The sequence below is a fragment of the Dipodomys spectabilis genome, unplaced genomic scaffold, assembly GCF_019054845.1.
Source record: "Dipodomys spectabilis isolate Male_0828 unplaced genomic scaffold, ASM1905484v1 ptg000140l, whole genome shotgun sequence".
NCBI lineage: Eukaryota > Metazoa > Chordata > Mammalia > Rodentia > Heteromyidae > Dipodomys > Dipodomys spectabilis.
Genome location: NW_024870817.1, coordinates 29,604,380 through 29,618,049, shown reverse-complemented (window position 1 = coordinate 29,618,049; position 13,670 = coordinate 29,604,380). Strand labels below are relative to the sequence as shown.

Below are 13,670 nucleotides of genomic sequence, written 5' to 3'. Positions count from 1 at the left end.
TGATCTTCCTAACTAAAACTATAATGTAGATATACAATTTATACCTTTAATTAGGGGAAGAAACCAGGGATCTGAATGAATCCTTTCTCCCTTCCCATCCCAACTCTCACCCGTTAATTATTGTAACTCTAGATGAATTTGACAGCCCTACTTTATTTTCACTTTCTACAAAAGGTTTATGTGTGTGAAATGTGGGTTCTGCTTAATTAATTTACATGTGTGAGATGTAAATTCTATGCTTAGTATTAAAATTAGAGCATAAAATAATCAGGCAAAAGGTATTTACTGACAACTGACCAAAACATATACAAATATTTCTAAAGAACAAGATGAGAACTTTTCCCAGTTTCTTTCTTCACAGAGATCCATATTACTGTGAAGGGAGGAAGTGCCAGTTTTCATTTGTAGAAAGGTCCATCCAGACATCAAGTCTTACCAAGAACAAATTGTGTCGTCCTTAAAGAACTGCGAAGGAAGGTTCCTTCCAATGGGTTGTGGTTATCGGTGTTCTGGGTGCCAGCTACAGACAGGCCCGCTGATAGGAGTGAGGGCTCTCATGGAGTTTTATTATTTACATCAAAATCCATTTGCTTGGGGCTCAGGGCTCTGGGTGGGGCTGAAAGTTACCATTGAACTGTGACTTGAAGCCTTATCAAGACAGTGTGTCTCAACATCCACCCAGCTGGACACATTCCAATGGTATCCTTGGCATGGTGGTTACCAGCTCAGAAGAGATGCCCAGGCAGGACACATTGGTTGAATGGTGATTATGACATCTCCACCTTTGATTCTCCAAAGAGAGACTAACACATAAAAGCTAACTGAGAGGCTAGTCGCTGGTGGCTCACACTTGTAATCCTAGTTATTCAAAAGGCTGAAATCTGATGATGGCAGTACAAAGCCAGCCCAGGCAGGAAAGCCTGTGAGAACCTTATCTCCAACAACTATCAAAAAAGCCAGAAGTAGAGCTGTGGCTCAAGCAATACAGTCTAGCCTTGAGCAAAGGCAGCTCAGGGACAGCACCTAGGCCCCAAGTTCAAGCCCCAGGTCTGACAAAAAAAAAAAAAAGACTAAATGAGAAAAGGTGTTTCTGCCAATCCTCTCTGCTTTTTGGTCACCAAGCTCTCCTTCAGGAAGCAACTGCTCAAACAGTAAAACTTTACACTTTATGAATATCATTCTTTAATCCAAAGTGCTTCATCTTAATCTTAAAAGGCACCTTGAAATCCACATAACTAGGTACAAAATGCAGTATGGAATTGTTACTCTAAAGGCAAAATAATCTTTAATATACTTCAGCTTATTCTAATTTTCTCCCCTGAAATCCAGAAGTATAAGTTAAAGATTATACAAACAGAACTGTTTTCAATAATTTAATTATTAGATTCATGCTAAAAATGAATTTGCATGAAACATTAAATAGTATCCTTAAAGCAATTTGGGCACAATCACACACACAATAGGAGTGGAGGGGGAGTTCTCCTCAAAGTGCCAGTGTTTTTGTTTGTTTGGAAAAATGATGACAACATAATCAGAGGTAAACAATATTTTCTTCCATGACATCTCCAGTTTCTCCATCTTGTCTGGCCACCTTCTGTAGACTGAGCTTGGCTTCTGCTAGAAATGTCTGTGGCTGAGGACTGTGGGAATATGAGTCCAGAGGGATTGGAGATTCACTCTGCGAGGTGTTCAAATCTGCAACAAACAGATGGTTCAGGTTACAGGAGAGTCAGCTTGGGACCCAAGACAGATGACAGTATATCTCAGAGATCAGAAAATGCAATGCTGATGTATTTAGCCCAAAGAAATTGGGTGAGTGCAAGGCACCTAACAGGCATGTAATGATTTCATCAGCATTTAGTTTCTTGTAAATAAAAATTGTCTTTTCAAAATAATAAGAGATGTAATAATAGTCCACATTCCCAGATCTTACATCACTCTGCTACTTAGAAAGGGATGCTCTCCTTTGATTTTTTAATGGATGCAAACTTTGAAAAGACAGTATAATCTACAGCCATACTACCCTGAATGCACCCATGCACCCAATTGCATCTGAAAATACAGTATAGCAATGTGTAATGAACCATGCTTTCATCTGCTCAGTGTATCTCAAAATCAAGAGCTACTTCTAGACTTCCATAATATATCTGGTGTGGAAAACTGAATAATAAAGGAAACCCTTCAACCTTTCCATGGTGTAAATCTGTTAACACTACACAAAGGACTTTGCAAAGCTAACCAGGTTCCTAGGGAAAAAAATCTTGCCAGTAGCAACCATGACCAGGCTTAAGGCCATCTCCTGTTACCTAGCAACAGCAGGGCACTGTCTACTGTCTCTTCTTTGGGCAAAGCCCCCTAATGTTATGGTTTAAAAGAAGTGATGAAGGAGTGTTTTAATTTGAAGAAAGACACTTGCTGTAAATCATTTTCTCTGCACTGCTTCATTAACCAACCTCCCTGAGGTATGGCCATATGGCAAAATGACAAATAAATAGTTTGTTGGAGTCAACAGCAAAACAGATATAGAAATTCATGTAGGGAGGAAGGAGGGTCACTCTGAGGCTCACCTGATTACTTTTCAGTCATTAAAAATGAGGCCATTACAACCCTTGTCACATTTTATTCAAAAGCTCTATTATTTAGAGGAAAAATATTGTACCTGCTGGTATTCTAATGTCATGAGTGCCTATGAGCAGGTGGCAGCTTTTGCTACCTTTTGCTACCTTCACATCATCTCTTTTCCCAAAAGGAGACAGGGATGATGGGGGAAGAGCAGTCAGGGCCACAGGAAGAAGACACAAGTTAGCTTGTTCCCTTCTCTGAAGGGAAAGTTGCTCTTGAGAGAGGGAGGGACTAAGGAGGCAAGGCCAACCCTGACCAACCCAGGCCAATGGAAGACACAGTTGTCGGGAAAGTAAACTAGTGCATCTTCTCGGGAAATCAGTATGGTGGTTCCTCAAAAGCCTAAAAGTAGATCTTCCTTATGATGCCACCATAAAACTACTGGGCATATATGTGATGGAGAATGAATCAAGATACCAGAAAACAAATGCATATCTATGTTTATTGCTACACTTTTCACAATGGCCAAATGATAGAATAACTAAAATGCCCAAATAACAGATGCTGGCAAGGATGTGGGCAAAAGGGAACACTAATACACTGTTGGTAGAAAAGTAAATGTGTTCAACCACACTGGAAAGCAGTATGTAGGTTCCTCAAAAAACTAAACATTAATTACCCTATGATCCAGCATTTCCACTCTTGGGCATTTACCCAAATGATTAGAAACTAGGATAGAATGAAGCCACCACATAACCATGTTCAATGCAGCACAATTCACCATTGCCAAGGTATGAAATCATCCCAGATGCCCCTTAGTAGACGAATGGGTCAAAAAGATGTAGTATATATGCACAATGGAATTTTACTCATCTAGTAGAAAGAAGAACATTGCATCATTCACAAAGACATGGAAGGACCTGGAAAAAATTATGTTAAGTAAAGTAAGTCAGGCCCAGAGAGATAGAGGTTACATGTTTCTCTCATCTGTGGAAGATAGAATGAGTTTAAAAATATATAAGTGAATACTTTGTGTGGTAAGGAAGTGTACACAAATGTATTAACTGAAATACGGTAGATTCAGGGAAGAACTCAGAGAGTATAATTCCTTAGAAAGGCTAAATCATAGCTCCACAAAATAAACATCAGGAAACTGGGACTTGAAAGGGATAGGGTGGAGTCAAGAGGAGAGGAGTAGATGAATTAAGAGAAGGTTGAAGAATTTAGTAAAAAATTCAATTCATATCTTACAAAATTAAGAAAAGTGAGGGAGGGCTGGGAAGGTGGTTCAGTGGTTGAGCGCTTGCCTTGCATGCTTGAGGCCCTGGGTAAGATTCCTCAGCACCGCATAAACAAAAAGAAAAAAGCTGGAAGTGGCGCTGTGGCTCAAGTGGTAGAGTGCTAGCCTTGAGCTGAAGAGCTGAGGGACAGAGCCCAGGCCCAGAGTTCAGGCCCCATGACCGAACCCCCCCCCCCAAAAAAAAAGAAAAGTGAGGGAAAGAGTGGGTTAGAGGGATGGGTGAGAACATTGAAAGGGGTGACATTGATCAAGATGTATGCATAAGCTTGAAAGGCAACTCTTTAGTACCACTACTTAAAGATAACACAAGTATTTTTAAAAATTGTAAGCAATCGGCGCCGAGTCAGTTACAATCTGTAAATTACTTGTAAAGCAAACTTTATCTTGTATAATAAATGTTATTTGAATCTTAAGATGTGAAGTATGTGTATATGTATATACATACATATACATATATATGCATACATATATAATATGGAATATTACAGTCATAAAGAGAAATGAAACATCATTTGCAATAAAATAGATTAAACTGGAGGATATCATACTAAGTAAGACAAAGACAAGATCAAAAACCTAAATGTCTTATGATTTTACTCATACATAGAAGCTAGGCCTACCTAAAATATATATATATATACATATATATATTTATGGACATGTATATAAATGGATGTATTCATATACATAATTATTTAAATGGCTAAACACAGAACATGAATCAAGCTAAGAGACCACTCAGGAGAAAGAAAAGAGAGAGTAGAAAAAGAAAGTGTGTGAATAACTTTCTAATATATTGCAAATATACATAAGAGCAACATAGCGAAACTCAACCAAAGCTGTTGATCATAGAGGGGATGGTGAAGTGTTACAAACCCTGTAGGGGGATTGGGGCTAGTGGGAGGGAGCTGGGCTGGTGACAAGGATAAAAGGAGACTGAATAGTGTTGAAATAGATTGTTTGCAGCTATGAAAAGGAAACAAGGACATCTGTTGGGGGTGCCATGGGGGTGATAAGGAATGTGATAGAGGGGGTGAAGTCGATTGGAATGTTGTGTTAGTATGTGTGGAGATTTAACAATGGAATCCTCCCCTGTATAACTAATGCCAGATAAACAGAAAGCAAAAGATACCCTCTGTAAGCAGGCAAACACAAATACCCAGGCATGATTTTCCTATCAGAACAAGAAAACAAGTCAATCCAGAAAGCTCTCCATCCCATATGACCACACTGGGAGTAGAAGGACCCAGGGCAATGCTCCTGCTCCCAGTGCCTTTCTCTAGCTACTAAGTGAAGCCACTGTGCATCATGACACAAATAGTCCCAGCTTAACCACTAGTGTTCAACATTACACAACTTTCAATTTAAGAAAAATCGTCAAAACTTCCATGGCAAATTCTGGAAGACCAAATGAGTAGGTCACCCAAGTGGATGCAGTGCCACCTATACTCACCAACGGAGGGTCCAGGCAGGACACAAGAAATACTACACTGAGAAGAACAATGCCATCTAAGGAATGGAGGGGCTGGAAGGTGACTGGCGCCAAATGTGACAGTGTGGGAATACTGATTAGCCCATGTAAACTTCCTTCCTCCAGGGTAAAACATGGCAGAGAGGCCGAAACACTGAGGAGCCTGGGAGGCTGGAAAGCCCCTTTAATGGCTTCAAGAGAAGATTTATTCAAATCACAGGCTACCAAAGAACCAAATGCATACTAGAACTAATGTTTTTAGCTTATAAAAAATTGTAGGCTTGAATTCAGGAAGATAGAAAAACCAAGAATGAATGGGGATGGGGAGGATTTGTGTGTGCGTGTGCCAGTGCCTGTGTGTGCATACACATATATGTGTAAGAAGAGTAGAGATCTAATCAGAACATTTTCACATAAGAATCAAAATACAAGGCAATCTATTTGTAGTGAGAGCTTGCTGGGCCCTAAGGTGACTGGCACACATTCCAACTCTAGATGGATGACTGCAAGTTGTGTGGCTGTGCATCATCTGGAGGGGAACTCAATTTCCTTCTCTGTGTTTCTTCTTGGTTTCTATCTGAACTATGTAGGCAAGGTCAGGCAGTCTGTCTTTGAAATTAGAAACCATTCTGTGATTTCTGCCTTTATTACTCCATTTCCGTCCCAGGAAGAACTGCAGCATTCCAAGCGTATATTTCCCAAGGCCAGCCACCTCTTGCCACACTTCTTACCCTAGAAAAAAGAAATTATCCTACAGAGACCCAAACTGAAAGAATATTGGTTAAAATTAAACCTCACTGACTTTGAAAGCAGAATTCTTGGGGATTAAAACTAATCATCCAATTTCATTTGTGATCAAAATGCCTGCTAACTGATGGAGATAAAATGGAAATGACTTATTTTTAATGAGCAAAGAAACAGCATAACTATTATCTTTGGTCAACTAAAATCTGAATACTATAATAATAATAAAAGTTTGAACTAAAAAGAAGCAATACTGTCCCTCTTGACATATCTCTGGAAACCAAACAGTAAAATTAAGCCTAAAATAAGGACAAATGGGCTAAAGCACATTTTAAAAAAATGTAAAGCCCCAAACTTGGCTTAAAAAGGTGGAAAATAGAATATTGGTTCAGGGATTTTTTTTTTCTGCAACATAACTGAGCTTCTATTCACACACTAAAATTTCAGCCTCCACAGGAAATTTCCATACTCACATTTACGAGGACCACTGTGGGGTCTAGATTAGTCTCCTAATGCAGTCTTAAAAATTATAGCTATTCACAATTTCACTGGCACCATTCCTTTCCCTGTGGATATGTAGGGCAGAAAACACTCAAGTTGCCAAGGCCCTGTGCTCATGGAATACTGATAGATAATGCCTTTGACTTCTTGATCTTTAGCCCTTAATTGCAACCTGCTTCTTGACATTTACAGTTAACATTTCCACACTTTTCCCTGTTTACCCAATATTAGAAATTTCTCATTAGTGAAGACAATCAGTCTTCCATCTGTCCAAATAGTATTATTAGTTTTTGAGCCAACTGGATAATTGGTAATTTTCAAGATTGTGAACTCAGTATATAAAACACTGTTTAAAATGAGAAAAGCAACTCTTGAAGCAAAAGAAATCCTGTAAACCACAAAGTAAAATTTAACTTTGGTAAGTTATTCTCCTTTCTGGGCTTCAGATCATGAAGGACTGAAGTAAAATCATCAGGACAGTCTGTTAAGCATCTTATCTTGAAAGTGAAAATTTACATTTATATTTGGGCTCAGTAATTCATTTAATAATATTTAGAAAGTATTGAAAATGCATGCATTTTCTACTGCTTTGTACCCAAGAAATGCAGTCAAATTCATTACCTGAAGTTACATTAAAAACAACACAGGTAATTGTCAGGCACTTTCAATACTACTTTTTCCTGTCATTCCAACAACACATATTAGATGCCAACAAACAGCCAAATAATAATTGAAAGCCAAATAATAATTGAAAATAACATCCACAATCAAAGATCTGTTTTTGATCTTCTTTTGTATGAAAACCAAACTTAAGAGTAATTTGTCCTAAAGAACAGGTTTCTGACAAGTAGAAAAAGATTGTCTATAATTTTTAAATATTTAATTAATGTAGCCACTGTCATTTCCTCAATACAATAGCATTTTAAATCATGACCATTTTTAAATGCAAGTTTTATTTAAATTTGAAAACCTCATATAACTTTCATCATAAACACACGCTGCCAAGGTCTGGATAGAGTACCACAGCTTATCCAGTGGCTGAGAACCCAGAAGCCCAGGGCTGCACAAATCATGTTTAGTCTGTTGAAGTCATTGATGACGCATTGTTCAACCCTCTCCACATCTTATCCCAGCCCTGCTCCCCAACTGAGGCCACAGAAGAGAACGCTGTGTCTTCTCAGCCTTGGCTCTGTTCTTGTTTATTTTAATCAAGTGTTCTGCCTTGTATTTCTTATTACTATATCCCTTGTGTATGGCTCTAAAATCAAAATTCACACTTTCCTAGAATAACTCTACCTTAAAAAATGTTTTCATCATCAATATTCCAACTCTGTAAAATAAGTTGTATTCCCTATTTACGGACTGATTTATGCTTACACTCTGAAACATTTAAAAAATCATTTCCTGATGGCATTACTGGCAATCGCTATTTTTTCTCAGGAGCATTAATGCACAACATTTTCCTTCTAATGGAAAACATTTATTGTACAGAGCTCGAAGTATCTTCAGAGCAAAGGAAAATTGGTCTCTGTCCCTAATTTTGCTCAACTCAATTTTCCATAGTAAGCCACAAACAGGATGTGAGCCTCTGGCACGAAAACCAATCTGGATTTGATATCTGAAGCAAACAATCTAAATAAGTGTCATGATTCCCTTTTCTATGCCTCATGTGTCAGTACTGCACCTGAAATTTTAAAAAAACTGAAATATAGAGAGAGGAAGAATATGGGTGCACACATATAAGGTGTGCACATGTATACATTTGTAAAGAAAGCAAATGGTGTTATAATTCTTTTAAAAATTGTGACTGTGAGAGTTGTACTTTGCTACCTTATTGGTAATTAACATATCTGAAATAGCCTATATTGGCTATATAAGGCCAAGAAGAAACAAAAAACGAAACAATAAATACAATGCAGATAACATTTTATTAACAAAAGGCATGACAGCACAGCAGTCTATGTCTGAATTTTTATTTACTCTCACATTCATCTTTCTCTCAGGAAGGTTCCATCTTTAAAAGGCCATGACCTTCACATCAGCAAGTCTAGCAGAAGTGTCCCTCCCTTTTCCTTGAGGTGCATAGTAGTGACAAAAGAATACAGTGATCAAATAACTTTATGAAGCTCCAGGTAAGTCAAATCTCTTAAACTCATAGATGCCTTAGAATTGGCATCTATGCCTTAGAATGAGGCTCATGAATTTAAAAAATCCCTCCAAGGGAAAACCAGGACAAAGACTCCCTCAAATGCAAGGAACCTTTGCTCACAGTGTCCTTACAGTGTTGTGTTCTCGGCAACACTTTGAAGACCAGAAAATTGAAAAATTATTATAACTACATTACAGAATAAGAGGAAAAAATACATGAGCAAAAATATTAAAACAATTCCGGAGTGAGAAGTTGGAAGAAGGTAAATTGTCAAATGTAGAAACTTTTAACACAGTATATAATGTGAATAGCAGACAAAGGCAATAATCATCAATAGCTGCAAAAACTATCAAGAGAAAGGATGAGAAACTTTATAATGGATAGATTACACTGATAGCATCTGAACCCAGGAATCAATCACAAAAAGAGAAAGACATTGGGCGTCACATGATGTGATGCAGCACCATCCACAACAACAGTTTCATGTCAAAAAATGAAGGCTATATTTAATTAAACATCTATTCACAACTATAGGAACTATAGAAACAGAAGATTATGTTAAATGACACCATGGAAATTCAATCAACAAAGTCCGGAATATGAGAAAATTTTAAGAAAAAAGTAAACTTGTATTTTTGACAAATTTTAAGATTAAAACACAGAGGGGTAGGGAAGTACTAGGACTTTAGACTAAAAGAGTCTTAAGAGATATGCCAAACACACTAGGTGCCAGTGGTTCATGCCAGTTATCCTAGCTACTCAGAAGGCTGAGATCTGAGGATCACAGTTTGAAGTCAACCCAGTCAGGAAAGTGAGACTCATCTCCAATTAACCACCAGAAACTTGTAAGTGGCTCTGTGGCTCAAAATGGTTGAGCACCAGTTTGAGTGAAAAGGCTCAGGGACAGCATCCAGGCTCTGAGTTCAGGCCCCATGACCAACAACAAACAAAAAGAAGGAAGGAAGGAAGGAAGGAAGAAAGGAAGGAAGGAAGGAAGGAAGGAAGGAAGGAAGGAAGGAAGGAAGGAAGGAAGGGAGGAAGAGAGGAAGGAGGGAGGGAGGGAGGGAGGGAGGAAGGGAGGGAGGAAGGGAGGGAGAAAGGGAGGGAGGGAGGGAGGAGAAGGAGGAGGAGAAGGAGGGAGGGAAGGAGGGAAGGAAGTAGGGAGGGAGGGAGGGAGTGGGGGAGAGAGAGAGAGAGAGAGAGAGAGAATGTGTCAGAAGGGAATATGCCAACCAAATGTAATAAAGGTATTTGGGTCCCAAAGGAAAAAGACATTTATATGATGATCAGAGAAATTTGAGCACTAATAGCTTGATTTTTTTCTTTACATACATTTACTTAAATCCTGTAAATTTTAATGTGTTTTTGTTTCAAGTTATATAAAATATTTACTGATTTTTCTTATGTGTGCTTTTTTTTTACTTAATAGCCTGATTTTAAGTAACAGTTATTAATACTTTTTTTAGGTTATCTCATAATGATATTGTAGAGCTAGTTAAAAAAGTGCTCTTATCTTTTACAGAGAAATATTATGGAATAATACTATATCCTGGATTTTCTCTAAGATAACTTGAGAAGCAAAAGAAAAAGGAAACCACCCAGGATTGACTGTGGGTTAGGAACAGTTAAAGCTGGCTGTGGGTAGGTGAGATTCATTAAATGATTCTGCTTCTATATATGTTTGGAATTTTCCACAGTAACTTTAAAAGTCAATAGCCACCTATATCATGTATTTGGAGAAAAATATTTTAAAGGGTGCTCTGTTATTCCACATCTTAGCTTCCATAAAGCTGATGTAAATGGAATACTATGGCAATGAGTTAGATGCCTCCTCTGGATGCTGAACATATTTATATTAATTTTAATGCAGCTGTATAAAAAGTCATTGCCAAGTTGGATGTATGGGTTTACATCTATTTAGAAAAATAGACATACTGCCCATAAAGAAGACAAGGTTCATTTCAGTTTATAGCTACTCATAAAAAAATGATACTAATTCAAGTCTTTGCTCCTGCCTAGAAAAATCCAGTAAAATCTCCTAAGTTGAAATAAGCTTCAGAAAGCATCTTATTTTAGATCCTGGGTGCATGTGTCCTTAACAATGAACCCAAAAGATTCTTCTGAAATTTCTATTTCTATTCTTGACTCTTTTCACTTTGCACTTATATAAAGCTAAAGAGCAACATTTAAGATATAGGAAACAAAAATGGTGCATCTAATTCAACAATATCAAAGTAAAAGTAAGCCAGATTTAGACAAATGATGCATGTTTTCTCTCATATGTGAGAGCTAGATCTAAAATACATCTGTGCACAATGACGTATACAGGGCAATGCATTTACACACAAACTGGCTAAAGGATGGTACACTTAGGGGAAGAATCCAAAGGCATTCTTAAAGTACTTAAAGAGCAACAAGTACTATTTATCAAGATAAATACCAACAAATGGAAACATGTGTTTGGTAGAGGTGGGTGGGGGAGACAGGAATGAAGGGAGGCAGGGTGAGCAAATGTGGCCCTTGTACACAATGAACATTATGCTAACAAATGAACTATGTAATTTGTGGGTAGGGACAGGGAGAGGAAAGTAAAATAAATAATAAAGTAAAAAAACCAAAGTAAAACTCATGTAATAATAATAGATATCAAAAGACATATGTTGTCAAATGGATGAATGATTTAGTCTCCATGAAGTCATGGTAATCATCAATGTGGAATCCTTGCTTAGGAAAGAGTTTAAAATCCATCAGACAAAGGCCTAATGTCTAAAATATACTTAAAGCTCAAAAATTAAGCCCCTCCAAAACAAACCCTCAAAGAAATAACCCAATTAATAAATGGGCTAGAGACACTTCTCTGAAGGAGAAATAAGAATGGTTAATAGACATATGAGATGTTCAATATCTCTGTCCATAAAAGAAATGCAAATCAAAACAATATTAAGATTCCACTTCACCCCAGTTAGAATGGCTATCATCAAGAAAACTAACAATAACAGATGCTTGTGGGGATGTGATCAAAAGGGAATGCTACTGTTAGTAGGAATGTAAACCACTCTGGAAAGCAGTATGGAGGTTCCTCAAAAGGCTAAAACATAAAGCTTATCTATAAGCAATCCACTCCTGGGCATTTATCCAAATGACTACAAACCAGCCTGCACTAAAGCCACCAATCCAACCATGGTCACTGCAGTATTATTTACCATAGCTAAGATATGGAATCGACTCAGATGCCCCTCAGTGTACAAATGGATCAAGAAAGTGTGGTATATATAAACAATGGAATTCTATGCTTCCATCTGAAAGAACGATATTGCTCCATTTGTAAGGAAGTGGAAAGACTTGGAAAAAATCATAATTAAGCAAAGTAAGCCAGACCCAAAGAAACACAGGGTGCATGGTTTTCCTCATTTGTAATAATTGGAACATGCCTATAAACCTACAAGTAAACCCCATGGATAGTAAAAGAAAAAAATTATACTTGGACATAATAAGTTAAGCAGGACTCTAAACATTCACACAGTGACACAAAAGGAGGATATTCTTAGGAGAGGATCACAAGGGCCCAATAGCTACGGGCATATGATCATATAAAATGATGCTTGTTGAAATGAACTCCAAGAAATGGGAACAAGAAGTTTTTTATTGTACTGTTTGCAGCTTTTTTTCCCTATCTTTCTTCTTTTGTCACTGTTTTTGATTTCTGTACTTTTTGTCTTATATATAAGTTTATCTGATTTGGGGAGGGGAAGGGGAAGCACAGAAATGTGGGACAAAGGGTGAACCAATTCAGCAGTGTTACTCACTAGATACTATGTTGGAAATGAACTATACAACTTGAGGGGAGGACTGAGAGTAAAGGACCTGGAAGAAAATGAGGGAGGAGATGACACTGTTAAAAAAGAAATGTACTCATTACCTGACTTATGTAACTGTAACCTCACTGTACATCACATTTACAATAAAAAAAGAAATCTTATATAGGCTGATCCCTGTCTTCTTAGCAGAATCAAACTGAAAATGTAAAGACAGAATTCACAACAGGGTTTCTTTCTAATAAAGAGTGACTTAATAATCATTAATATTGTTTATCTTGGGAAATTATGGTCATATTGAGAAATAGCAAGTGCTTATTTATAAATGTAGGACCCTTCACCTAGACAGTCATCCTCAACCAACACTCCCCACCCTGATACGCAAGGCATATATTGATGCATCTGCTCAAATTATAGACTCTCACACACATCAAATAGTCTATAAATTATTAACAATTCCTGAGCTACCAAGCTCTTCTATGCACAAAAAAATCAGAATGCAAAAGAAGTGTGAGCTGAAACTTTAATTTTCTCTGGCTTATAATGACATCTATCATCAAATTTCAGTATTCAAAATACATAAAGGTGTAAGAATTATTTAATTGAAAAATCTCATGTTTCTTTGAACATTAGCCTTTCATATTTGCATCATTTTCTTCTAAAAGTTTCACACTTATTTTTAAGGTATTTCAAGATGGTCTATAAGTTAAATAGGCTTGTAAAAAACAACATAAATATTGATTGAGCATTAAATGTCAGGCACTGTTTTACACACTTTGCCCAATCCAAGATGTGAGTGTTCTATGGACTATGTCAAAAGGATTCTAAAAAAAACACAAAGGCAAATCTAACTTAGAAAGTCCAAAATACAACTCAGAAGCACAGAAGGCTGAAGAAAATTTTCAAAAACCATAATTACTTTCTTCAAAGAAATATTTAGGAGGCTTTCCAGTCACAAAATAACAATACAAAGTAAGACATACATGGGAAAGAGGAAATTTGCTTGGAAATTAAAATGACACCAATTATAATATTTTTATTAAAGACCAATGGAATAGTAGGAGATTAAGGATAAAAGAAATCTCCTGTTGGGCGCCAGTGGCTCACACCTGTAAACCTAGCTACTCA

The 13,670-nt window shown here is 37.2% G+C and overlaps 1 protein-coding gene across 2 annotated transcripts in view; it reads right to left on the bottom strand.

The window, feature by feature from the left end:
- Positions 1 to 1,360: 1,360 nt before the first annotated feature.
- The window catches only part of Arhgef28 (Rho guanine nucleotide exchange factor 28), a 222,749-nt gene continuing 210,439 nt past the window's right edge, over positions 1,361 to 13,670 (bottom strand). For both annotated transcript variants that reach the window (XM_042690839.1, XM_042690840.1), the window contains one exon: positions 1,361 to 1,695. In XM_042690839.1, coding sequence (XP_042546773.1) covers positions 1,532 to 1,695 — 164 coding nt within the window. In that variant the 3' untranslated portion in view covers positions 1,361 to 1,531. The remainder of the gene's footprint in view (positions 1,696 to 13,670) is intronic.